The 27,733-nt window shown below is 43.1% G+C and overlaps 1 protein-coding gene across 6 annotated transcripts in view; it reads left to right on the forward strand.

The window, feature by feature from the left end:
- PLXNB2 (plexin B2) overlaps positions 1-15,818 on the forward strand; it is a 260,101-nt gene extending 244,283 nt beyond the window's left edge. For all 6 annotated transcript variants that reach the window (XM_054217236.1, XM_054213852.1, XM_054215554.1 and 3 more), the window contains 7 exons: positions 4,953-5,107; positions 6,590-6,750; positions 7,357-7,504; positions 8,024-8,088; positions 8,843-8,918; positions 10,906-10,980; positions 13,913-15,818. In XM_054217236.1, coding sequence (XP_054073211.1) covers positions 4,953-5,107; positions 6,590-6,750; positions 7,357-7,504; positions 8,024-8,088; positions 8,843-8,918; positions 10,906-10,980; positions 13,913-14,017 — 785 coding nt within the window. In that variant the 3' untranslated portion in view covers positions 14,018-15,818. The remainder of the gene's footprint in view (positions 1-4,952; positions 5,108-6,589; positions 6,751-7,356; positions 7,505-8,023; positions 8,089-8,842; positions 8,919-10,905; positions 10,981-13,912) is intronic.
- The last annotated feature ends 11,915 nt before the right edge of the window (positions 15,819-27,733 follow it).

Here is a 27,733-nt window from a genome sequence, read left to right on the forward strand (position 1 = left end):
TTTTTTCTTTTTGAGGTTTGCAACCCACTGTAAATTAGTGTCAGCAATGTCTTTATAATGTTTCCTCTCTTTCACATCGCTACAGCAGCAGTTGCATGGTAGTTACACTGCTGTCTGCTGCAGGGTGCTGGACTCCTCAACTCAAAAGGCAACCTGTTAGATTGCAAATGGTCTTATAAAGCTTTTACTTCTACATTTTAGTATTCTCTCTAGAACAATTTCCTTTATCTGAAAACCACTTGAGACACAATATCCATTACAGCCTAAAATGCACTCAGATTTTTATGGAAATATTTACTTGTAAATTTATGTTCTTTGTCACATGTGTTTCCTTTACATTTCAGATGTTCACTTTCTCTTTTTTTTTATCCTTATATTCAGTTATTTTACATGAAGTAGAAGGTAGATTTATGGAACAATAATTGTTGAGATCATTCTTCCTTCTATGAACTCATTTGATACGCTTTTCTGTCTAGCACTGATTGCAAAAGCCATTGCTTCACCTAATAGTTTCATTCCTTTAAACAGATTTACTAATCTTAGATTTAATAGGTTTTAAGGGCTGGGCAGCCAAACAGATTGGAAATAATATGTCAGAAATGTTCATTTTTCAAGAAGATGGGTCCCAGCCGATAGGTCTGACATATATCACTATTTAACAAAAATGTGCAGACTTCCATTTCATTTGTGTTGAGTGTTGGCCAGGAAATTAGGACAGGCAGAATTACTTGCCGTTGACTTTTTACTCTCCGCTCCTGGATGCTTTCTGTTGAGACCTTTCCCAGCATCCTTGAAGGGTCTTCTAATGGTCATGGCTCCTCCTCCTCCGCTATCCTCTCACCCTTTTGCTGCAAGTGCCTGCCATAGTTGGCCAAGTGGCAACTACTGTGTCACAGCAGGTGACAACCCGGCATGTTAACTTAAAAAGCCATCCAGTTTAATATAGAGGGCAGCGAAGTGCAGCCAGGCAAGGAGCTGATTCCCAGTCCCTGTTCAGTTTGGTTGCACCAATTGCTGAGATAGATAACTGCGGAGGTGGTAGTCGCCTACACTATAAAGAAGTGGAGTGGACCATGAATGGAGGTGGTGTCCTTAGCTTGCTTTGCGTTCTTAACAGCGGTGTTCAGTCTCCTGTTCTGCGCTCCCAGTCTTCTTCCTCCCCACCTCGCTACCCTTGTGGCAGGCAGTAGAGGACCAGAACATGCAGTTTTCTTTTTTTTGTTGTTTTTTTTTTTCCTCTCTGATTTTATCTTTAGCTATGATTCAGTATGACGAAGCTTTTTGAAAGTACATGATCTGTACTCCAAGATGAGTTCCTTAGTTATACATGTGGCATTCTAAATTGTAAAGGAAAAGCAGACTTCTGGGGACAGTGCTGTCACATGAGGGCTCTTGTACACAGGGGGAAAAAAAACGCAGAGAATTCAGATCCCAAAGTATGGAGTGAAGACAACTTCCACCATGTTTCTTCTCCACACCCTGTCTTGCACCATGATAGCGTACAAGACGGGAAGACGGCGTTTCACACCAGACTGGGCCATTTTCATTAGCATCAAAGGATCCTCAGAGCTATCTGGTGCCAACTTGTTCTTTTGGAAAGCTATAAAACGGTACAAAGCTAGTGCAAAGCAAGATCCCGCAGTGACAGTGATTTGTGAGACGCTATGCGCACGAAAGGGAGAGGACAGGATCAGAGGCTTCCCCTCCCACACATACACATTGATATGACACAGGGATTTACAGGGTTGGAATAAATAGAAATCCTATCCCAGCTCTATGAATGAGGCTTGTGATGAAGTGGTTTTCCTTTTATCCAGAGCCTCTCATTAACTTGCACCTTTTGCATTGAGAAGTGTCAGCTGAAGCCATTGACTGTCTGCCAAAGTACTAGGCTTTGCACGGAACGAAAATGTAAAACCATGTTCAGAGATGTTCCTCTAAAACCTGGCATTGCTTCCATGCTGCTTTTGATTCACAGCTTCTAACAGGAAGACACTAGAAGCTGGAGGTTGTGACAAATTAAATGCAGCATCTTTTGCTTCTGCAGATAATAAATGCAATTACGAATTTGTATCAAGATGGAGAATGGTTTCAGTGATTTCATGCTATTATTTCTGTACTGGACTATAAGCCAAAACAACACGGTCTGTTATTCTGGGCTTTTTTTCTGGGTTTTTGTCGTTTGTTTTTTTTCTTTTTTAATTCTGAATAAAAATAGCCAGAGGGTTGCAGATCAGAAATACTGATTAGCAGATCCGTGTAGGGCAGCCCTTCCTTCACCTCCACGGAGCAGCGTATGCGCAGCGGGGAGGAGACTGGAGGGAAGCTCATTTGCTGAAGGCCACGCAAGGGGAAAGGGGCTGCGTTGCCTGTCACCATCCCACTTGCCTCCATCGTGTTTATATCATGGTTCATACCACTATCATTAGTCAGTGCAGTCAATATTTGGCATTAACCCCCATCCCAGTGTTATCTTACATTGGCCAAAGAATGCCCCAGGGCCAAGACAAAGAGTTTGGGGGAAGGATTTGACCCAGCGGGTGCAGTCTTCTGCCCGCTTATGGCTTGACACAGAATGCGGCTACTGCAAGAAAACAGGAGGTGCTTTCCCCTATCCTTGTTTTCTTCTCCTCCTACTTTTCCATTGGGGAAAATATTATCTCACAGAAATGTTATTTTCTCTTAGCAACTGTACTGCTAACATATTTTGTTGCCCCATGTTCTGAATTGCTCTTCCTCTTTCTTCCTGCTATTTTTAGCAATGAAGTGGGATTTTTGTATTGCAAGAGTTCGTCTGGTTGAGCTGCAGTCTCTTAATCCCTACTTTCCTGTGAAATAACTACTACTTCACTAGTAGCCAATTCTGTTGTTGCTAAACAAACATGGGCCAAATTAAGCTGCACACAAGGGCCAGTAATCTCAGTGGAAATGCCTTTGGTTGTTTCTCTTCTCTCCAAAGTTAAACTGGGCCATATACCATCAGGAGGGCAAAGAGAGGGTAAATTCCTTTGAATCAAAGGAGGAAGCAGAAACGTGCCAAGCAACTGACATAAGGCTGCAAAATAGTTTCTGCTCTAACTGTGTGATTTGATCTATTAATTTACAAAAGTAAATAACAGGCATTGCAAAAGAAATTCCAGACTTCGGGCCCACCAGCGGTTCTTACTGTACTGGCGGATGATTGCTATGAATGCTATCGATTGCGAAATCGCAGCTGTTTCAAAAAGAAGTGATAGCTTTTCTTTCTTGCTTGCTCCGTTCACATGAACTTCCAAGTCAAATTAAGGACTCTCAAAGGACGGCGTGATTTAATGTGGCATTTATTTTTTTCCCCTACCTTGTTAAGAAGAAGTAAAGGCCCCAGAAGACTGCATAGCTAATGATTTTCATGAGGATATATGGAGTAGATTCAAGCAGAAGTGTTGGTTTGGCCAGATTACATACAAATGTTATTTTCTCCTGTTATGTAAAATATTGATTTTTTTCACCAGCATGCAAGGTGGTAAATTTAATGTAGCTGTTAAGGAACTTAGTTAATAAACTACTATGGCCAAAAATTTGAAAGGACAAAATTCATGCAATTAGGAACTGGTGTTTTCTGCTGTAACTGGGATTCAGTTACATTAGATACATATATTAAGGCATAAAACTTAGCAGTAATGCAAAATAATTTGTGCAACCGGTCTGAATCACAGTTGTTATGGGAAAAATAACTTTCACATTTTAAAGACGCCAATGATTTTAAATGCACTGATTCAGTAACTTCCACTGGAAAAGCGCCATTGATTTTAAGGACTATGCCAAGTAGGTATCAAAATGCAGAAATTAAAGGAAGAACAAGCAAAACCAGGAGGTCTGAAACTAAGTTTGTGACACAGAATCTTTTTTCGAGGGACATTACTTGCAAGTTAAAACAATTGCATCGTCTCTTTTAGAACTGTTCATAACAAAAGACTCTCCAGCAGAGGGTTGGTCTGGCCGTTCATGTTGATGCTGAAATGCAAGACTCCCTTTATTCCACCGCGTGGTCACTGAAGTTAGCTCAGGGACTGGGTGCATGACCAAGTCGTGGATTTGGCATCGCAAGGCACTGTAATCAGATGAGTTGTCACAAGTATCCAGGAGCTTACTCCTCTTTCTGCTATACGCTAACAGACTTGGTGTCAGACTCTTTCTCTGGTTTAAGCTATGAATACTGATAAACAAATTTTAAAAAATCTTATTAGAATGGATTATGAGTTAGCTGTAATCATTACCTCTGTCGGCTGGAGTTCACACCCTCTCAGCAAAAGGATGCATTTTTCCTCCTTTCAGCTGCAAAGTCAAGTGGTGCTGGTCAAATGCTGATAAAGGCAGATCTGAACTGAGGTACCATACTTTGAATCCAGCAGGTAGGGTAAAAATGTAAATTGTAATGGTGATGCCTCGAAAAAAGGTTGATATCATAAATTCTTAAATTGCCACTGCCAAATTTACCGGAGCTGCTACAACAATATCTTGCCTTGTACCTGGAGCAGGCTACAATTGCCCTTTATGTGGTGGCTGTTGGGTCAGACCTAGCTGAATTCCTGTAGTTTGATCATGTCTCCAAGAATTCACAAAGGGGTAGAGTACTTCACTGTGTGGACTTCCAAAAAATATACGTACTGTGCTTAGGTGACCAAACAGGAGTTTCCTTATTGTGTGATTCCTTCCCCTCCCTTGGCTCTTGACAAAAGCAAGCCACGATCCTACTTCAGTGCTGCTTTTTCAGCTTATGTATTATTGAACATTTAGTACTTGAGCTGTATTTGTTGGACAGGAACAGAGTAATCTAGAACCTCTTGGCAAGAGAGAAGGTAAGTTAAGGATAGAGAATCAGGATCTTACCTGTACTTAGGTATATGGTTATTTTTGTGTTGCTGAATTGGGTGTGAGGCATTTTTTGTAATTATTGCAATTACTGTTTCTAGGGCATGCACTCCTAGAAGATGAAAATAAGGTCTGGCATCTAGTCCGGCCAGTAGATGAAATAGATGAAGGCAAATCAAAGCGGGGCAGCGTGAAGGAAAAAGAGAGGACCAAAGCTATTACAGAAATCTACCTGACCAGACTTCTCTCTGTGAAGGTAAGGCTCGGCTGTGCCACGGTTACACCTTACATCTGTAGATTTTGAGGTAGAGCTGAAGAAAATGATGCAACTATATAATCACGCGTTTGGCTGCAATTTTGAATATGTCTCATGCGCACACAAGCTGGTGTTCAGGGCTTCATGTTATTAATGTGCCCTGAGGAACATTACTGGGAAAGAGATAAAGTATAACTACTGATCAAAGCTGAGAACCATCGTTATGTGTTTGTTAAATAAGGGTTTTTCGTGCAAGCCAGAGATGGGTATTCTCCCCTGAGACACCTGTTTAGATAATATTCTGTTGGGTTTTGTTTTGAACCAAATGCTTTATGAACTGCGACAGAGCCTTATATTTCTCTGGTTTTGGTTGTGGCCAATGCTGCCATATAATTTAAGAAAAAAGAAAAATGTTTTCAAATAATAATAGTCCTTTTAGTGTATTTTTAGTGCTTATACTGCAGAATGGATCACAATCAAAATGATTTTGTGAAGCATTCCTCCTTGCAGAAAGAATGTAGAATAATGTGTTTAATGATCCTGAAGCCAGGTTCCTGATGAAAATGTGGGTGATCTGGCTCCAGCTAAGGCCATTTGTCCGAGCGTGAAAGTGGGTGTGAAGGAAAGTCTGTGTATAGCTGACATAGACTCGGGACAAAGAGCCAGCAAGATGCAGCCACCCCTTTTCTATTCCAAACAGCCAGTTTATAGATTATTACCAATCCGGAGCTTTACTAACTGGTACGGAGGTGTAGTGGCTGGGACCACAGCTACCCGGACAGCCCAAGGACTGTCGATGGGGACGGACTGCATGTGGCCTCAACAGAGTCATCTCTACAACAAGGGGACACTCTGTGAGGTCGCAGTCTCTAAGGTGCAGGCAGGTGCAGGAATCCAGCCAAGCACACAGTCCTCCTGGGGACACTGCACTCCTCGGCCTCGGTGGAGCTCATGGAGCTGGACCAGGCTGGGTCCCTGATGAGACCCAAGTGCTTTTCCTAAAACAGAAAGTCAAATGGTCACTGGTACTTGTCCTCTCATTCTCTTCCTAAAAATTGCATGGTCAGAGAAACTGCAGGAGGGAAGCTGCAAAACCATTAAAAAATGGCTAACAATTATTTTATGTGCACAATGACCCTGAAGTGTAAATGTGTTGTATACTTAGCAACCAGATTCTGCTTCTTCTGTCAAGCAGAAAGCACACCTTTCTGTGCAAACTGCAGAACAGTTGGTGCAGTCGCAACCTTTCAGGCTAGAACGTAAAATTGTTCTCTAGAAGGTCTTTATTGTGTTGGCAGTTTGCAAGGTCACTGCACTAAGAAGTTGTTTGTTTTTTGCCACCTGGTACCCTTAGCACTCAGGATGAAGGCCATCAGTGGCTACAACTAGCTGTTAGTGTCAGTAGGAATAAAAGACTCTAGGATGGCATCGAGCTCAGCCTGTAATACAATGTAATAGATTTTTGTTTAAATTTGCTTTTAGGGGACACTTCAGCAGTTTGTAGATAACTTCTTTCACAGCGTGCTCAACTCAAACCATGTGGTGCCCCCAGCTGTGAAATACTTCTTTGACTTCCTTGATGAGCAAGCAGAAAAACACGACATCAAGGATGAAGACACCATTCACATCTGGAAAACAAACAGGTACGGTATGAACAGAATAATACTTGTATTGCAGGGAAATGAGAGTGTAATGCCCAGGTGTGGACTGGCACTCTTACCACAAATCAAAGTAAATTTCGTTTATAATTGTCAGAATCATTTTCATTGAGATAATGTGTTTATATGATCAAAAGGATTCCCCATAAGCCTAGAAGCAGCAAAAATGAAACCAGCCTACCTATGGGGTTCTCATTGGCAGATTTACCACTTTACTTTTTGTCTTTCCTCAGAGAAGAGGAAAGCAAGAGACAAATGGGACCAGATTTACCTGTCAAAGCACAAAATCTAATAAAATACTAGTCGGGTACTTTCTCTAACCACGCAGGCATCTTCTGTTGCTATTTTGGGGCACTTGAGATTCTTCTCGTATGAGGTTTTCTCATTTTTTTTGAGAGAGATGTAAAGGCTTTGTTTTCAGACACGGAAACCAGGCAACAGATAGCTTGTATAAATGTTGAAATAGAGAATTAAGCTTCATTGTTGTGAGGAGATCAAAATGCAAAACCTGTACTTAATTTCGTGCGATTTGCTTGGTGTAGAACATTTGTTGTGTAAAAAGGATGATTTATCTTTTTCCTTGCTTTGCAGCCTGCCTCTTAGATTCTGGGTAAACATACTGAAAAATCCCCATTTCATCTTCGATGTTCACGTTCACGAAGTAGTGGATGCTTCCTTGTCAGTCATTGCACAGACTTTCATGGATGCTTGCACAAGAACAGAGCACAAATTAAGCAGAGTAAGTGATTTGCATTCTACATCCTGACTACGCTCATGCCTGACAAGACAAAGGGCATCCTCGCAGACAATACCCATCCTCTGAGGAGATGCAGCCTTGATAGTTTCTTTTTAGTTTTATAATGAAGTTAGCACTTCAGCACTTAACAGGTTGGTGAACATGTCAGTGTTCCTGTGTAGTCTGACGATTGGTTTTCATAAAAAGGAGAAAATATCAACTGCTTTTATAAGGAGCAAGCTTAAGAACTGATTATTTCATGTCCACCAATAATCTAGTATTATCTTGCATTGATGTATTTGTAAAACTCAGCAGTAAAGCTGTGTGTAAACGTCATCCTTTTAAGGCAAATAATCCCACCCATGTACCAAGGTAAACGTTAATAATAAGCATCCGAATGTTAATATCAGTAAAGCTCAAGTGCCTGTGAAAATAAAGTTTGATCTGAGGTTCTTGACTTTCTGTTGCTTCCTAGAGATGTTCATAAATCAATCAAGTTTCTCTCTCTCATAAATTTTTCAGGATTCTCCAAGTAATAAATTACTTTACGCGAAAGAAATCTCTAACTATAAGAAAATGGTGGAAGAGTAAGTATGGGCTCTTTTCATATTTATTCAGAGTTGTTAGGACCTTAAGCCTGTGTGAATGTACTTAGAAGAAAAGCGAATGCTGAGATCGTCATAGTCAACTGTCAAATGTTAAAAATTTTACACCTGAATGTTAAAATATTCCCTTGGCAGTGGCATTGGCGGGGCTGAAACGGAGCACCGTTATGACCCAGTGCGTGCTCATGTCTGTGCAGGCAGAGAGAGAGATTTAGGGATGCATTTATTCAGGAGAAAAGACAATGCTGTTTTCCGCGGCTGTTGCTGTCACCCGTATGATCTGTCTAACCAACGCTGCACTTCTATAACTCAGTAGAAATCAAATCCTGAAAACATTTTCACAAACACCTTTTTTTTTTCTATTCTGTCTCTGACTTCATTCATTTACTAATTGGCAATCCTGTGAATACCGCAGAAGGTCTGCCGCAGGACAAACCCCTTGCTAGCTGATGACCTCAAAAGTTTGAAGACCTAAAATAAACATTGGCCGCAATTACAAATAGATTTCTTTCCTGTGGTTTGGCCCTGTACAATCAGGTGTGATTTGCCTCTGTTGCGAAGGTATTAATGACTGTTGCGAGAAAGGATTACCAAAGGAATCATTGGTCTTTTGTGGCAGAACATTTCTTGCATTATTAGGATGCTTGTTTAAAATAATTGCAAAATTGGAATACAGAATTACCAGAAAGCCAGAGTGTATTTCACCTAGCTGAAAGTTTGTTTTCCTTTGTTGCAGTTACTATAAAGGTATTCGTCAGATGGTGCCAGTTAGCGACCAAGACATGAATACCCATCTAGCAGAGATTTCTAGGGTAAGAATAAATTCCATTTTCTTGTCCTGAAATTGGAGCCAAGTATAGTACTGTTTTTCTTTGTCTTCTCTTTCTAACTCAACAAGTGGGTTTATCATATGTGCGAACATCAAATGAGTTATTTCAAACATCTCTGAAATACTCCTCCGTGCTGTAGTCATGCCTTTTAGCCCTTTGAAATGTTGGTTATTGAATGGGACTAGGGATGTTTATCATCACTAATCTATCTGAGTGAGGCAGGTGCCCGAGCAGTGTTCCGATTTTTTCACATCCATTGTGGAAAACTGATAGCGCTCTTGAGTGGTGTTTTCTCTCCGCAGCCTGTAGAGGATTTTTAGCATTGATCATGCTGATCCAAGTAATGAGGGAACTCAGAGTGCTACCACAGCAAAAATTAGATTTCAGAAATGGAAGGGGAGGCACATATATTTAGTATAGGCTATTTTGGAGCTGTTTGTACGAGGGCAGTACTTTTGCTTTACTCTGTATGTGAGGACCTCGCCGTCTGTCACCCCGCGCCCTCCTCTCAGTGGCACTTTTTGCGTGAAAGGTTGTTGGGGTTTATCTCTCATGGAGAAGAGCAGAGGGGGTTGGTCGCAAGCTGGGGACTCTGCTTGGAGACTGGTGGAGCAAAGACACTACAAAACCTGCTTCGGTCTTCAAAGAGCCTGTCCGCGCTGCGGCTCAGCTTCGCTAGTGCAGGCCCGTGCCTTCCAAGCACTCAGTTTAACTGGGAGAACCAGGAGAGGCCCTCACCAGTCTTAAAAGTTGTTGTTTAGCTTGAGCAAAGAGACAGTGTACTTACTGGCTGGTTTACTCATTTGTTTAATTTAGCTGAAGAGTTCTAGCGTAAGGAGGATGTTTGGGGAATTTTTGTGGTCTGTTTTCAGTGCCCTTAGGAGCTAACATTTTGCAGACCAACTTCCTCAGGAGAGCATTTCTATTTTCAGTCATTCACCACAAAACTCATCTGCAGTGACATTTCATTTTCCAGTTCACTTTATTTATTACACAAATTGAGATGAATATAAAATTAAAGCTTTTGGTGATTAAAAGTAAATTCGATAGAATGTTTTAACATCCTCAGAATATGTTGATCCTTTCTATTTACATTATAAATTATGATAAAAATGAATATGGAAGGAGTAATCGAACATTGCAAATTTTGACCAGCGCTAGAAGTGACTTTTATGGAGCGAGGAAAGATGGATGTTTCCCTGCTGCTTTATGCCTTGGGTAATCATTTATGCCAGTAGCAACCTTTTGCAATTCTTCATTTTCTTAACTAACTTAAAAGACCAAAGGCCTAGCTAGAGACTTGAATCCTCTACATTTGAATGAAAAACATGTGTTTAGACAGGTAAAGCACATTCACTAAATAAGTTAAATGTCTGGGAGGGAGGGAGGAAGAGGTAATGGAGGGATTATTTCCTGCTTCATTTAAAGTCCTTTCTCTCTCTGTCTCTCTCTCTCCCCTTTCCATCTGCATGATTCAGATGGCTTTTTCCAAACGTACGTGTGCTCGTGATCTTGATGAGTTACACCTTCGCTGTAGCGAGGTGTGAATAATTTCAAAGAGTTAAAAGGAGCTGGAGAAAGGATTTCAAACAGCCGTGACAGCGATAGAACCGATGTTTAATATCTCAACAATACGTAGATTGTACTGACTAGAGGTTTTAGTTATACATACCCATGCTGTTAACAGATGTTTGGGCTGTAGTCTGTGGTTTGACGTTCAGAGTTCAAAATATTTTCCACCTCCAGTGTTAGAGTTGTGGACAGGCTGGAAAAACACCAGCGGGAAAGTCTTGATCTAAAAATTACCAAACTCGCCCTTTTTTCTGTCCCAACTGTCATTTAACAAAAGTTACAGGATGCAGAGTTTGCATTTGGAAATACTGTATCTGCCAGTCATGCACGGGGATAACTTTCAGCTGTCTGTGATCGTATTTTGACGTGTTTGCTGCTCGCTTGTGTTGTTTACCAGGCACATACCGACTCCTTAAATACGCTCGTGGCTCTACACCAACTCTACCAGTATACTAACAAATACTACGATGAGGTAAGTTGCGGCTTTTGTTTTCATTTTTTAATAATATCAATGGTAAAAAGTTATAAAGGCTAACAGCAGTCTAGAGGAACAACTTCTGGAATTCCCTGGGTAATCAGGTAAAAACAATGCGGGGCAGAAAGCTCTGACTTTGCAATTCTACACCCCGCTTGGCAATTACACTGGTCAAGGGTGTGTTCTTGTAAATGAACAATTTTGTTATGGGCTATCTGTTTCCGGTAGTGATAGTTTAATGAGATCTGTAAGAAAAATAGATTTAAAAATCATTTCAGTTCTACCATCCTAAGCATGGTAATTCTTAAGAACTAGGACATAAGAATGTCACCGAGCAAAGAGCACTCGTCAGAGCTGTATCAGGTTTCAATCCACTGGTTTTTTTATTAGGAACAACGCATTAGACTTCTTTTGCTTGTAGGAATGGGGCAGTGCCTTTTTTATTAGTTAAGATGCACTTATAACTTCCGTGCATGTTACCATCCCCGTTTTGCTATGCCAAATGAAGTGCCTGTCCGAGGTAAACCAAATTGGAGTAACTGTTGAATATCGTCTGATTCAAAAGGAGACTCACAGATTCAGTCCAAAATATTTCTTAGGTTCTTCAGGCCCTGTGGAAAGGGGGACAAAGAACATCCCAGAGTAGCTGGGCTGTGGCTATGGCTCTCCCAACTTAATCTCAAAACAAAAAGAGAGAAGGAAACTTTTATTCAAAGGTTTCCATGGAAATGAATGCCTCCAGAAAACTCTCAGAATTAAATCAAAGCAAATAGGAACAGATGCTGAATCGAAAAGGAGTACAGCACATGTGAGCTCTCTTCGGTTAGTCTTGCACCTCAGCACAGTTCGTGTTTTCACTTATATTTAGCATTAACGGCAGTGAGTCTCATCCTCAGCTTCCCAGCAGCTTTATACAGGAGCAGCCAGCCTGTTGCAGCTTTAAAACAGATGTAAGCAGGGAAAATCAAATCACCCGGGGAGTTCTTGCAATGGGGGTCGGCCGGGGAAGCGCCCAGAGGAGTGCAGGCCAACCTGATGGCACCGGTTTCCTCGCCCCTTGTCCCCTCGTCCCCAGCACTAGCCAAGCTGACCTGTGACACGTTCCCGTGGCCTGACCTCCTACAGAAACACTCGGGGACCCTGGGTGGCAGATGAACCATAAAACCTCGATTCTTGCACACCCCCATGTCCCTGCATCCACTCGTGGTTTCAGGTTTGGTGGCAGGCGCAGGTGGCGTCACCAGTCTGTGGGATTTGTCAGTGTCGGCCCAGCAAACCCCAACGTGTCGCCGCAGCTCTTCCTCTCGCATACGTCAGCGTGTAACAACAAGGTGCAGCGGATGAAAAGGCTGCTAATTCGGAGTTATGGAGATAATCTGTCAAGAACCATTCAGTAAAATTAATCGAGCTTATTTATTTTCCGTGAAAATGTTTTAATTTGCATAAATTGGAACATTTTGCAGCTGCCCTTGTCTTTATTACTGACGCAGTGGTTCCCAGCATGCGCTGTACCTTCTGCATCTCTGCAGGGCTTGACAATGACTAAGTGGGTACATTCTAATTGTCCATATTTATATGAAGGATATATTCACCAGCAGAGATAATCATGAATTATTTAGTCTAGATTTGAGGAGTTACAGCTCGATGTAATTGTTTAAATTAAGGGAACAATATCAAATTCAATTAGGCCCAATTTAAATACTGTAATAAGTGTTTATTAACTGTCTTGTAAAAATGTTTTCACGCTTTAAAAACAAATCCATTATAATAATTATTTCTAAACAAATTTGCTTCAGTGTTTGAAACTCAAATGCTATACCAGCCCCTTCAAAGTGAAATTGTTGGCTAGATTGATACTGACTGCATTAATCTCCGTTGTCAACGATGTGCGAGGAGTAGTAAGAACCACAGGCAGTGACAGGCAAACTCTATTTCTCCAGTTCTTGTACTTGCAAGTTTACACAGTGTTTAAACAGAGCTAAAGGTTTCTGCTTGATTACAGTGTTTGACTGTTATTAATAAAGCCAGTTCTAGAAAAGGAAGGGTTTTGCCGTGTAACACATTCTTCTAATGGAGAAATCTAATAGTCGGTGGAAAAGTTTCCCTCAAGGATGCTGGAAATGAAAACCTTTTGAAACCTTTGAAATTTGATCTTGAGAAGCCCTAAAAAACTCTATTTGAAGAAAAGCCTTCTCATAACAGTTGACCTTTTCTAGCTCTTGTTTTCAAATCCCTTGTGTCTTAGAGTCATACCTTCCTATATATATATATTCCACATAGCAGAGGCTGCACGCGGGGTGCTGCGGGGCTCCTCTGATGAGCTCTTTGCTTCCTGAGCTACACGGTGCTGGGCCAGAGTCTCGGCATTTCTTGGCAAGAGCCAAAGGGAGCTGCCGGCAGCTCCCTGACACTGGCCAGACCATTTTCTTCATCCTATTACCTATAGACACAAGAGACCTTGCGCTGCCCAACCTTATGCCCGCGCGTGGACCACCCCGGAGCTTCTCATAACCAAAGCTCCCGGGCACGGGCATAGTAATTACTGCTGGCAAATGACACTTAAGCCTTGTCGGGTGCACTGTAAGTAAAAGCACTGTTTCTTAAACAGCTCTAAAGACGGTTTTCCCCCTGCCTGCTCCATCTCGGAATGTAGTATTTCACAAGATAAAGTGCCACCTATTAATTTGCTTGGATCCCAGCATAATGGGGAACATTACAGCAACTTAGATAAAGTAACGGAGACGATCACTTTTATTGCCTTTGTGTAAAAATAGAACACGGGACCTACTAGATGGACTTTATCTTTGGTACAGCGTGAATGCAAAAGACTCTTTACAACCAAAGTAGTATCAAACACTTGGTCCGGGTATACGCTTGTCAGATATTTTAAGTTAAATGATTCTAAACATTCTATGTTTATTTCTTCCAGATTATAAATGCACTTGAAGAGGATCCAGCTGCACAAAAAATGCAGCTTGCCTTCCGTTTACAGCAAATAGCAGCTGCGTTAGAGAATAAAGTGACTGACCTTTGACTCAAAAGCCGCAATAAAGAAATCTGATCTGAAGATGTTCAAATTCATTCTTCCTGTTAAGGAAATAGTGTTCTATTTTTTAATGTATAATTACAACTTTAAATGAAAGATTTCATGTTTTTTTGATAGCAGAGGTGTAATGTAAAGAATTTTTACTGTAAATTATGCTTCTAATTAAAAGCTGTGTTGTGTGTAAATGAATCTTCTGTGGGAAAGAGAGTCCTTTGGTTGGGGGCAGGGTGGGGGGTGGAAGAAGGAAAACCGATAGTTCGTTTAATTTAGTAGAATCTGAGACATCAGCATTTAGGATTCATTATGCAAGTAAATTCAATACTGTAGCATCCTTTCTACGTTAAGCAATATTTGTACTAGGAAAACAATAGCAGACTCAGAGACACATGCAATATCCCCTTTTATTTTGATAACTGGAAATTGACTTCCATGGAGCTCTAAAAGTTACTCTCTGCTCATAACGGACACCGTGAACAATGCGTCTGATTTCTCTGCAGAATCTGAAAACGGGATTTGCTACCACACACGCTTCTTAATTTAATTATTTATGTCCATGGTGATGCACAGTATTGCACCCACCACAGTCAGCTGTGACAGAAGTAAGAGGAATGTCAATGTAGGAGGGTTCTACTGATAAAAGTCTCATTCGGTTCAGAAATCACTGCAAAGAAGGAATTAGTCCTTAAAACTTTACAACTCTTTGTTATTATTGTGAGTTTTATGATATATGCTAATGTGCCTTACTTGTACTAATTCTGTGAATCTGATGAATGGTTTTGTAAAAAGAAGCAGATCAGAAAAAGAAATATTTATGTGCTATTGAATGACTTTTGTGTGAAAAACATGACCAGCAGAATGCTTGTAATTAGCTGCTTGCCGAGAGTGTGCTGTTTAACATGATTTGATTATGTATAATATCTTATTTTAGAATGGTTCTGATGATTTTTTATTTGAATCTTGGAACTGTCCTAGAAGTACCATCACTTGATTTTATTGTATTTGTGATGTAAATTGCTAGTATGATATTGGAAAAATCATATACCCGTCTATTGAAAACCACTCAGTCAGTTTTGAGCCTTGGAATGCTGCATTTGATTGAATACACACCATAACCCATAGCAAAGACAATTGAAATAACTTGTCAGAAAAGTGTGTGTTTACAATATAGGTAAGCTCCGTACAAATCAAAAAGTTAGGTACGTCTTCTTAAAATTGCTGTATTGCACATCAGAGAACTTTATTCCTCTTCGTCTTGCAAGTTTTTGGCAGTAAAGTAGCATTTTAATGAAGCGCTGCCATCTGTACTCCTTCGTTCATTGTCCTGCCAAGCGCCCGGACTCTGCTGAGTCAGCGAGCTATCGCAGTGGCTGCTGCCCGCCCTCCCTGCCCGGTAGGTTGTCACACAGTGACTTTTACTGTTTGTTGATATTTTTTCTTTCCCCGTTTTTGACAATTTCCTAGTATTTGTCAGTGGGCCTTTCCTTCAGTTTCCGAAAATCAGAAGCCTCGCCAGAACTGGTTTCCCGCCCAGTAGGCTGTGGGAGGGGTTGGTTTTTTTCAGTTTGTTTTGTACTCGACTTCTTGCATTTGTGTATAATCATTCCTGAACCTGCCTGGGCTGTAAGTTATTTTACACTGTTTAGGACTGAGGTACATGACTTCTACATAAAGGTGCTTTGCCAGCTACTCCTTCATCAACAAAAGCATCCTAATTTCATGGCTAATCTGTTTGTCATTATTTGTAAATCCTGTTAATTGTAAATCAAATACAATGTTGGTTTTTTTTCCACCAAGTGTCACGGGATCTTTACTGAAATCGGAGGGTGGGTGTTGAAAGGGGTTGGTAATGCTTCCTCCAGGGGTGGCAGAGCAGCAGCGTCCCCCGGTCTGCGGTTGGTAATGGAGGAGCGCGGCACATCCTGCAGATGGTGTGCCTGACATCATGCCCCTTTTGTGGGCACTTGCTCTGAAAAACGAGAGTTCTCTTGAGAGGAGAGGATGTAGCGCAACATCCCGTAGCGAGGTCTTCTTGCCTGATGGAAATCCGTCTTGGGACCGGAAAGCCAATTCAAATGCAGGCTCCGCAGCATCTCTCCAGGGAGATCAGAAAGCCCTGCTTGAGCAAGTAGGCTTCCGGGGGGAACGTTACGTGGCCCCCACCATCAGTGACTTGATGCAGAGCAGCTGCAGGTGATCGTAAGCTGCCGTGGGCTCTGGCAATGCTGGATCTCTCCTACCTGTTAGACATGCGTGTGTGTGTGTGTCTGTGCGAGTTTGTGATGGATCCGTTGGTCACTCTGATGCCCTTTTTTCACATCCTGGGAAATTTGCAGGCTCTCGGCGCTGCAGTGCCGTCTGCCAGGGAACACGGAGGCAGATAACGGTGAGCAGCTGCAGCTACAAAGGAGACTTAATGCCAGTTCTTCAGTTTCTGTAAGTCTCCTCTCCTGAAAGCACAGAGTTGGAATTTGAATTGAAGAACTGAGCTGGTTTATTTTAATCTTTCCCCATTTGGCTGAGCTCCTCCAGTGCTTGTTTTTCCACTCTGGTGCTCTGTTTTGTCCAGGCCTGGATTTTTGGCTTCAGTTTTCCCGACGTTTTAGCAATCCGACCTTAAAGGCTTCATGCTCCTCCTTTGGTTTCTGCTGCTCCTGCCATCTGGTTCATCTGCAAGATAAAAGAAAAAAGCCCACCGGGGGTCTCCCTCCTTTTCATCCCCTCTGCAGCCCCTCTAAGGGGCACTTTTTTGAGCACAAGAACCTTCTCTGTGCATAATAGGAACCACTCTACTCCATAGCGGCAGCTGGGAACAAAACTCCCTTGCTTGGACGTCTCCCAGCCGTAGTTCAGAGGTGGGTGCAGGCCGTCCACCACCAGCAGCACATCTGAATCCCATTGCTGATCTCAGCCTCTCCAGAGGGTTTGCTTGTCTGCCCACCAGCAAACAACTAAGTAGAGATCTCAGATGATGGGACAAGGCCCCTGCCCCTGCTTGCTTAATACAGAGTAACTTGCCCAACTGAACAGGAATTTAGGTTTTTGTCTCTGGCCAGGAATTTACTCTCTATTCCTTAGTGCCACGTTTCCCCTCTGACACTTTACTAGATCTTTTTGCTGTTCTCTATCTGCTATAGATTGATAAGCAATTGGTTATGGGTGGAGGGCACTCGGTTATCTTGCGTCTGTGAGGCACAGTGCTTCCTCAAGATGGTTTCTCTGATCAGCTCGTAACAGCCAGACTTGAGCCTCCCCCTCCTGCCGGCTGCTGTGTTGGACACGTGTTTCTCTGCCCACTCAGCCTGAGCTGTGTTTACACGCACTCTCTGAAGCTGGCCTTTCTGGCAACCTTTTGAAGACCAGCAGAGCCATCACTATAAACAAAAACATTCAGGGAACTCAGAAACTCAAACTGGAATTCGTAAATTCACAGATTCCCAAACTGTCGTAACGTGGGAGGAATTTTAGCCAGCTGCATAAAGACTTGAAATGGCTCAGAGCTTGAATTTCAGCTCTCCTGAACTTACCAGCACTGATGAGATTTTTGTGGCCAGTCCTGTACTGTTCCAGCTTCTCAGGCCTTGTTAGTAACACAACCATTTTCAACCATAGTATGCCCTGGTAATATGTACCTGCACGGCCTAAAACAATAATCTGTGACCATGCTCCAGAAAAACCTCTTTTACATGCTTCCTATGGCTGCAACACCTTGATTTACCCTGATAAATTAAGGTTATAGTCAGGTTTTCCATTTGCACCTATGTGTGTGGTGTAACAGTTCTCTGAGGACTTCGTCACTAAAGAATTTGATCTTGGGCAAAGATTGTCTTCTCTCAAGACTTTTTACAAGCCTGTTGACTTATGGAGAAAGTTGTTTGGGGTTTCTTTTCCTTCCTCTGTCTAGAGATAATCTGTCAGAGCAATGAGACAGTCAACTTCAGGAGTCTAAAGGAGGACATCTGGCCGCCAATTTTCTACCAACTGCTGGCTCGAGTCCTGTGCTGTTCTGCTTTACTCTCAGAGGGGTTGAAGTTTGGCACTTTGAGTCACTAGAGGTGTTGCGCTGGAAATCTCAGCACCGCGGTCCTTGCGCCTTGCTTTCATCCCTCATTCCCAGCTCAACGCAGCCAAGCTCAGCGCCTGAAGCTTTCCAGGTTCCCCATCAGACAAGCTCCTCTCTTCCTAGAGGTCTGCTTTGCCAGATCTGCCTGGAGCATGGGATTCCCTGAAGAATGAATGACAGTGGCACACAAGCTAAAGTGATTGGTAATTCAGTTTTCTCAGGCTCTGTGCTTACCTAGTCCATGTTTCTGTCTTTTTTATTTTGAGAAACCCTCCTTCAGTTGACGAATGATGAATTTGAAAGGTAGAACTGTAAACCACAGTTGGTCTTTCAGCCTTCCCCTTTTGTCAGCCTTTGTCTTGATGGGGCCTAAAACTGATGGTGGAAGTCTTGGTGTTTGACAATCCCTGCAGCAGAGAAGGAAAAGAGACTTTCCAGACCCACAGCTGTCAGGAAGTTTTTACGGGTTTTGTTTTCTTCAAACCGCGTCCCCTTACGGCTCAGTGGCAGGGACCATTTCTCCATCCATTAGAGAAGAAAGTGGCTTCTCCTGTGCAGGTTTGTAATAACCACCCGTGCTGTGTAAGATCACTGCCGTGGCCCCCATCCTTCAGGGCTGACTTCTGTCTTGCGGGCGCACACTGCGTGCTGCTGCGTGTCATGCCCAAAGAGGACAAATCCTACTATCATTCATAGCCAGGCAATCAAAAGCTATTTCATTTACCCATGTATTCCTGTTTCTTTGCTGCTTTTTCAGGTAATTGCCATTTGAACCAGAAGAGAGTTTGAGTGCTTTCCTTCTTTTTTTAAGCTTTTAAAGCACCTATGTGTCTTAACAGATTGAACACTTCAGAAAGAAACTATTTCTTCAGTGGGACAGAGGACAATAGCTCTCGTACAGCTGTATATGGCTCGTCTTAAAAGGAAATAAAAATCCCACCATGAACCACACACTGTGGTTTTGAAATCCTTTATTCAGTGCTCTAATTCTGAACAATGTTTTTGGTTTATTTAATTCTCCTCAAAATTGAATGTTGAACAAAACACTTTTTTTTTCTTTTAATCTACTGTAATAAGAAAGGAGTGAAATGAAAAATGTATTCCTTTGATACCCTTAATCTTTCCTCTCCTGTGGCTATGCTCCTATTCAGTAAGAGATCATACTTGCTAGTTGCAGCGCCTGGACGCCAATCCATGGGATGTAAACCAAACCAAATCCGTGTTTCCTGCAGCTGCATCTGGGTCCATGGCAATGCTCACAATTGTACAACTGCCTCCAGGATGTTATTTGGAATTTTATTATTGTGGGTCTGGCTGGTTTCCTCGTCCTCCTTCACGCAATCCTTCTTTGTGTGGGTTTTCACCTTGTGTTTCGGTGGCACTTGCTGGACCACAACACTACGTTCCTCTGAAAGCCCGCGGAAGGAACCAATCGCTGTCTGGATTAGCCATGCCCTTTTCATCCCCAAAGCGCCCCACGGGCACTCAGGCCCTCCCAGGCTCAGCTCACCAGAAAATGATCGAAGTGGGTTTTTTATGCTAGAGCAGACAGGCCTTACTTGAAATATAAAACATGTCCATCTGTCTAAACTAATTCGTGTTTGTTTTGTTAATAAAAACCCACTGGTTACATACAATACTACTCCTGCCTGATGTACGAACAGCCCTTCTGAGTTCACCTAAGCTCCACCTAAAGTCCATAGCACTCTCTGCCCTGGGCTGGTGGCTGCACTACACTACCCCCAAACTAGAAAGTAACGCAGACCTTATCATCATTTAGCCTTTAGATGAGGCTAAACACACACGTATCTCATTTGCTTGATGTGGGATTTAGCCTTATTGCTGGTTTTAGTGGACTAAAGTTTGTCTTGTGAAGCTGCTGGACGGTTATGATACCCAAAAGTCCTGTAACGAGGCGCTGAAGTCCAGCTAAGGGAACAGAAGGACCACCATCAGGCTCAGCAGCAGCGGATCCAGCAGCCTTCATTCTGCTCAGCTGTCAATATATATTCTACCCTTTATTTTAATGTGGTCTTATTTTGCTTTTCTGGCGCACTTGAAGCACTTGCAATCCTCTATTTGTATTCTGGCACATTACCGCTCGAGATGAGATCATCCATCTGGGTTTTGTGCTATTTTGGAGCTACAGGTTTGGTATTTAATAGGGTCGTGCCCTGGTGCACTTACTCCTCTAACAATAATATGTGATAGAGAGCTGTGTCGAGTTCTGTTTTTGCTCTCTATGTCTGAGGACTCATATGTTGATTGCTTTGACCTGCCTATCTATAGTAAGGGCCTGTAGCCGCCCAAACGCTATTACAGCTTTTGATTTAGGTTATGGTTGTGATTTTATCTTTCTTCCCAGTGAAAGGAAGATTAGAAACGTTTTGTTTGCCATTTAACTGGAAAATGTTAATAGTTTAGCTGCATCTCTGAGAGAAGAGAGGGGAAAGGGGAGGTGACGTCCTTTCCCTGTGAGGTGCTTTTGGACTATTCTTTTCTGAAGTTAACTAAGACAGTGATGACAAAGACCACTTCGGCACTGCTGTAACTCACAGACCTAAGTTTCTTTGTGGTTAATCATTCATGTGAATTAGCAGGGCAAGTTTTTTAATACAGAGCTTGAATGTAATTTCAATCTATCTGTGCTGTCCATCATTGTCTCTTTGTCGGGTTTTTGAGATGACAGCATACACAATGTATCTAAGATTAGATTCTGGCTTTAAATATTTAGCGTCTGAATCACATCCATTTGTACTTCATTTCAAGGTTGAAGTAATGTGGCAGGACACACATTCTGCAGTAGTTAAAACTCACAAATAAAAGGAGTGCTGAATTATTCATTTTAAACTTTTAAGCAATTTCTCTTTGTGAGCCTGCACCCATGTGCTGCCCGGGGTAAGCGGTGGGACTGCCAGCGGGGCTGCGAGGCCCTGCCCACCACACGGTCCCCTTCTGCTGGTCTGCCGCCCGTGGCCATCGTCCTGCTTGCTGGGCCAGCTCAGCTTTGCGAGTCGCTTGTGCTAATGGCGGATACGGTTACCTGGGGAATTGATTGAGCCTACCGAATTCCAGGCTGGGTTTTGGTTAGCTCCTCTTTAACGCAAAGTGCTCTCTGACAGGTGATTTCACAGTCTCATCAGAAGACCTGCTCCACTACTGACGACCAACTGGCATGTCCGCAGCCAAAAACCTTCTGTTAACTGTCTGCTGGGAAAGGATGCTAGTTTTAGCCTCTCTCCAGCAAGTGACAAACCCAAGGACAGACGAGTTCACTGCAAGGCCTGAGCCACTGGGACAGGGAGAGGGTCAGGTTGCTGAGCTTTGGCAAGCTTGGAGGGAGGAGATGGCTGCCTCCATAGGCATGTAGCCCTCAGCCCTGCTCTGAGCGATGGCTGCTGCAAGAGTAACCCCCCCAGGACTGCTCTCCCCAGTTGGGAGCACTGTGAATGCACTGTTTTCTGCCTTGCTGACACGCAGGAAGCCAAAAGGCAGGCTAACTCTCAGGTGGAACATTAGATAGCATTAGTCATTAGATAGCAAACTGGCAATGTGCCTCCTCTTTCCATTGCCAAGGATCTGAGCCTGACATGAACTGCACCAGGGCACAGTGCGGGCAGCATTGCTCAACCGAGTCTGCTCCAGCCCTGAGAACAGTAAAACTGCATCTGCATGGCTGGCCATGCACGTGCCACAATAAGCAGACCTTGGTCAAGCACGGTCCAGCTGCCTGTCTGTTGTGCTGCGGCAGCAGAGCTGGCACCAAGAGTCACTGCCATGTCCAGGCACCCCTCATGGTGCTCTCAGCTCCTGGGAAAGGGTCTAGAGACAGGAGTGGTGGAAAAGGCTAATTGTCAGGAGCACCTAAATCCTAGCTTGGATTATAGAAAGTCAGAGCAATGCTAAGAGGAATAAATAAACCTCAAAGGTCAAAATTAACTCTGAACGCTAGAGGTATAAAGAGAACCTAATCTAAAAAGCATGGTAGAAACATAAGTTCACACACACACGCTCTTTGCAGTTACCAGCAGCCCTGAGAAACACTGCTCTGTATGTATTAAAATGTCTGTGGTACACAAATGAATCTTCCGTGAAGTATCTGCACCTTTATAGCTCTGACCATCATGGTGCTCCTTTACAAATGTTGAACAGGCACATGTTAAAATTTTAAGGACATATAAGTGTCCTGCCCCTATTTTCTTTTTCCTTAGAGCTATGAGATCTTTTTAGCTTCCTTGATGAATGGCTGCACCACAGAGGTACGTCACGTTCACAGCCATATTATGCTCCACAAGAGCTGAATTTCATAGTTATTTTTTCCCAAACTTCACAGTGACTCTCCTCCTCTGTTTGCAAGTTTCTCCGCAGAGGCTGATGTAGATAGATCTGTTAGTCTAGCAGTGTATAATTGTGCTCTGTTATGGACTATCTACATGCACACAAAAAATTACACATGCAGTTCTCGATAACAAACCCAGACACTTTAAATTCTCAGTGGCACTTCTCCCTGATTCTTTTTGTTTGTTTTTTGTTTGTTTTAATGAGGATTTTTTTATTTTACTAAAGGAAATTCCTTCACTAAGGAAAGGTTAGCCTTACAAGCCTGCATATTTTATTTTTGCAAATGGGGTTGAATTCTGTTCTCAATAGAACTAGTGGGTGTTTTGCTCGGCTCTAAGATCCAAGAATGTGACACAATGCAGTTTTAGACACTAGTCATTAGGCAAAAAACCTATTTGATTTGGTGGTAAAAAGTAGGCTATTTTTTTTTTTTAAAGTTCACTTAAAACATTTCATATAACTAGCAACACAACACAATCTTTTTCACCTCTGTTTATTGTTCAAACCAGGGGAGAGGCCAAATTCTGTTGTGTGAATGTGGACATCATGATATTCAAGAATGACCTGCCTGGTGTCTACCTGTCAGCCATATCACCCGTGCCTGGAATGAGAAAATAAACAGGCCTGACTTACTTGCTAAGCAATAAAGAAGCTGATGAATGGATCAGATCAGGTCCGCCTGCGGTCCCTTATCTTTTCAGCATGGTCTTATGCGTTAGCATAGCTGGAGCATTGATCTGGCTATTACTACGCTGCAAACATTGTCCCTGCTCACCCTGGATCCACCGAAGCATATGGGAGGTCCCTAGTGATTTAAATGGACTCCGGATCTCTCCTGCAATCTCCGGGCGCTTTACTCTAAAAATCAATTATATTTGCTCTAAAATCAATACAAGTATTGCTTTAACATGATCAGCACGAGAGAGGAAACCGGAGGTTGATGCCGGTGGCTAAGGCAGGGAGAGAAGGGAGCCAAGCGCATCCTACATCAGGTTGATACCATTTTCCTAGTGCCTGCTCTGCAAATGGAGGGCTGGGGTGCCCTGGGCCTGCCCATTAGACATTCTGATTACCGTATGGAATCACTCCTGCCTTCATCCAAAACTCTTGAAATGTTTCACAAACATTAATTAAGCCCTGTGAGGCGGCATCCTGTTTCTGTTGATGCAATAAAAAAAAAAAGAAATAAAATAAAATAAAAAAAACACAACAAAGAAACCCAAAATCCACTCGCCTAAGGTTAGAGAATAAGTTAATGGCACAGCTGGGAATAAAACTTAAGATTCCAGATCCTTGGCCCCCAGCTCTAACCTGCTGGCAGCATGTCACGTACAGAAAAATGAAAATTGATCCAGCTAAAGCGCTATCTCCAAGCTGACAATTTTCCATGGCTTTTGTAAAAAATTCAGACGGAAGATTGGGACAACAAAAACCCACCTGGCAAGGGCGATTGCTGTTCAGAAGCTGTCAATCAAAGAAAAACTCCTGCCTGTGCTTAAATATATACAAGTATTCATTGAAAAAAATTTGCCGAAGTTGCAGTCTGCAGACTATGGACGTTCAGCATCTGCGAAGGGGATACATGAGGCCAGGTTTTCAGCGTTTCTCAGCATGTAGTCTGACCCGTCCTATAAACGTGGGCAGAATATAACTCTACCAGCCCTGTAACGAGTTTGAGAGTGTAACTTTGGCATCATCTACTATTGCCTAAAATGCCCTCATAGACATGAACGTACAGGTATAGGTGGTGCGTGTACCCCCAGGGGACAGCCAGCTGGGCATGGTCACCTGTGGCACAGAGCTCAGTGCCATCTGAGGACAAGGGCAGCTCGTCTCTGGCCTCATCCGCAGCCCCACTGCAGTCCCCAGGGCCACGGCTACCCTGTTCTCCTCACTAAGATGATGTTTAACCAGGCTGTGTGTCCCTGCCTGAACCATGGGATTCACACCTCTAATTCCCGCTCTATGGCTCGTTCTACCCACCTCACTAAAGGGCACAGTGGTGTGAAAACAGATCCTTACAAGCATGGGTCCTGTCCATGTCCCAGCCACGAGCAAAGCCCTGCAGGGGACACGGTACCACCTCAGGAGGACAGCAAGGAGCTGCACTGTCCCCCTCTCCCAGTCCCACTTACAGGGTTCAAGGTGTACAAGGCTGGTGTCGGAGGGAGGCTGCCAGCTCCTGCCTGCACTGCCCCGACAAAACTCATCCCCGCACACCACAGTCAGATCTGAGCATTGTCACGCTCCAGGACGCGGTGGCAGGGGAACCTGTGGTCCCTCTCCCACGCGGTCCCTGTCCCACAAGCCACCTGAGTGCACGAGGGTGGAGATGGCCCGGCAGCAAGGACACCCTTACCCCACTCACAGCACCACCCAACTGACCTTTCTCAAGCTGGGCTAAATATTTCCATCGTGCAAAACTGGTTATGATCAGATAAAATGTTTCCACGCAGGCATGATAACAGAAATGAGCTGTCCCGGTGAAGCTGACTGGTCCTTCTGGTTTTGACTTTGAGGATTTTTTTGGGGACGAGAAAGCATTTGGTTGAGCTGAATGAAATATAAGATGTTAGAAAAAGGCAATAGAACTGATACAAAGAACTATATGATATTTTAAAGATTTTCCTTCTTTAAATAACGTAAAATGTCATCTAACATGGGCAAGGAAATTTGATTTTACAGATGCATAAATGTATATGTAACTATATATGCGAGCAGGGAGTGTTGTATAACTATATTTAACCTGGCATGCCTTTAATAAAACTTTCCTGTGGAAAACACTCAGGGATTTTTAATCTAAGCAGCTAACCATAAAGTTTTCCCCATAACAGTAAATTACAGCAATTTTGCCCAAGGCTTTAACATCCCTGAGTTTTGCTCTCTGCTTTGAATTAGATTGTGATGATCAATATTAATAGTCCCTGATCAGATATGGTCACTGCAAAACCAAGATGAAACCCTCTTTGCCTCTGAATTTTACTGCAAATGTGAACATTTATCAACACTTATTCAAGACATAAATGAGAAATAGAACAGCTATATCATGAAAGAGCCTAGTTAAAATTTAACCTCCATGCCACACATCTAGAGTATTTTCCAGAAGCAAATACAGACTTAGTGTTATTGCAGGAGAGATGGTAAAATCTGTGAATATTTGTGGTCAAAATAAATCCTGTCCACTCCTAGCTGTTCTGGAGAGTGTTGAAGTATAATTTTTTTCTTTGTGTGATCATAGTTTTTTTTAACACTAGCTCTCAGATGTATTCGCATGACAGTCTTTCCATCTCCATAGAATATAAAAATTTCCTAAATGTCTATTTACCAGTAACAACAATATATCCCAAAACAGCCAGAATCCCCAGCCCCTCCGGTGCCATCAGCTGCACTGTATCAGCACAGTTTCATTCGGGCTGGTCGGTTTTGCTGCCCACCCGCCACGAAGAGGCAGCTGCACCATGTTCGGGCTCGCCCAGGACGGGTCACTCTCTGCACACCCAGGCTTTCGCTCCCCGAGCTGACTTCCATGTTGAACTGAAGTTGGCCTTCACCATTTTGACAAGAATTATCTCAAAAACCTTTTGCTTGTCCTCTTTGATGGGACACATAAGTGTATCTGCAAGGCAAGGCAGAAAGGGCGTTTGCCCAAAAGAGCCGGCGAGGCCAGGGGGAATCTTTCAACAAAACAGTGGTTAAAAGCAGTCGTTTAGCTGTTTGAATATAAAGCAGTCTCGGAGAGAGGTGAGCCATTTTTCAAACAGCACAAAGAGCTACCAAGGGCAGGAGGAAAAAGGAAACAGGAATTTTTAAAGCAGATTTTGTACTACTCAAGTCAATGACGTTCATCATTGGAATCAGTACGAGGAGCTCGCTGCGCTAACCACTCCTCAGAGCTGGGGCACATCGCGTTTCTCACCTTCTTCCCTCACGGTTGATTTACTACAAGATGATAATTTTTTGTCCAGTCACATACCCGCTAAGCCAGTGGCTCTGTGGGGCATCTCGTGTGCCCTATCCCTGTTTCTCAGTGCACCTCGCACTCACTCCGTTGTACCAACTTTATACGCCATCACATTGATGCATGTAGCCAGTAACCTGAGAGAAGAAAGACCTCCTGTGGTAGGAAACAGCTCCAAACCCAGCAGGTATTTCCTCCAGTCCTATGCCACAGCTGTGATGAAAGCAAAAATCTCCTCCTCCTCCTTTTTCTCCAGCATACAGCCCCTGAAGACCAGACAGGAGATGGGCACCTGGGTCTGGACTGCTGCTACTCCCCAACAGCCCAGCACCTGCTTCCTCCACCAGCTGCCCTAGTGCAAATGTGCGCCCACAGGTCCTCACTGTCAGCAGGTAAAAAGAGAGTTTATAACCCAGAGAAAACATCTCCTGTGTTCACCACAGGTTTGCTTGAACGGTGTATTCAATCTAATGGTATATTCAATCATCAGTGTCCCAGGAGTTAGAGATGCCGTTATGATAGCCAGTTTGACCAACTACTCCTGGGACTAGGGGAAAAAAAAGGGAAAGAGAAAAGTGTGAAACAGAGAGTTAGCAGTGTTTTCTCTCTAGGCCTTAAACCTTGCAATGTCCTCAATTTTTTCCAGGTGTTCTCTAAAAATGTAAGGGCTCACTTCTCAGTTCTAGCAACTGGAGCTTTAAGAAAACACAAAATATCCTGTGGTTTAGGATGCAGTCCTACAAAGTGGTGACAAGCCTGGTCTCCAGCTCAGAGGAGCAGAATGGTTTCACTTGTTGCCTTCCCCTTTGCTTTCTCATATTCCCTTCTCAGCCAGGAGAAGAGGGAGGGTTTCTGCCATGGACTGCCACGCTAAAGCATGCCTAGAAACCAAGAAGCCTGCAGGCCCTCTCGTATCCATTTCTTCCTCTCAGTGTTTGCATTTGAAAGCAATAATAATAGAAAAGAGACCTCAAGTGAGCACAACTGCCCGCACTATCTTACACCCTATAATCACCAGGTTCTGTTTCAGGGATTTCTCTTCTGAGGTTAATCACCTCATCAGCTCCATTTCCAGAAGATTACCGTGATTTCTAGCAAGACCTTGGACCCTTTCACTGAACTTTTGGTGGTGATTTTTTCTAGCGTTATTTATTGTGACTTCTCCCTTGTTGCCTCAACAACTTCTCTCCTATAATACCTCTCATGTTTTCGTCCCCCCCATCCAATCACCCTACACAGCCCACCTACTCTCACACAAAGTCTGTTTACCTCCTGCACCCTCATTACTTTATGCCTCTTGGACCTACTAGCCACCACCTATTTCATAGGATCACGGGATAATTCA

The sequence above is a fragment of the Rissa tridactyla genome, chromosome 1, assembly GCF_028500815.1.
Source record: "Rissa tridactyla isolate bRisTri1 chromosome 1, bRisTri1.patW.cur.20221130, whole genome shotgun sequence".
Taxonomy (NCBI): Eukaryota; Metazoa; Chordata; class Aves; order Charadriiformes; family Laridae; genus Rissa; species Rissa tridactyla.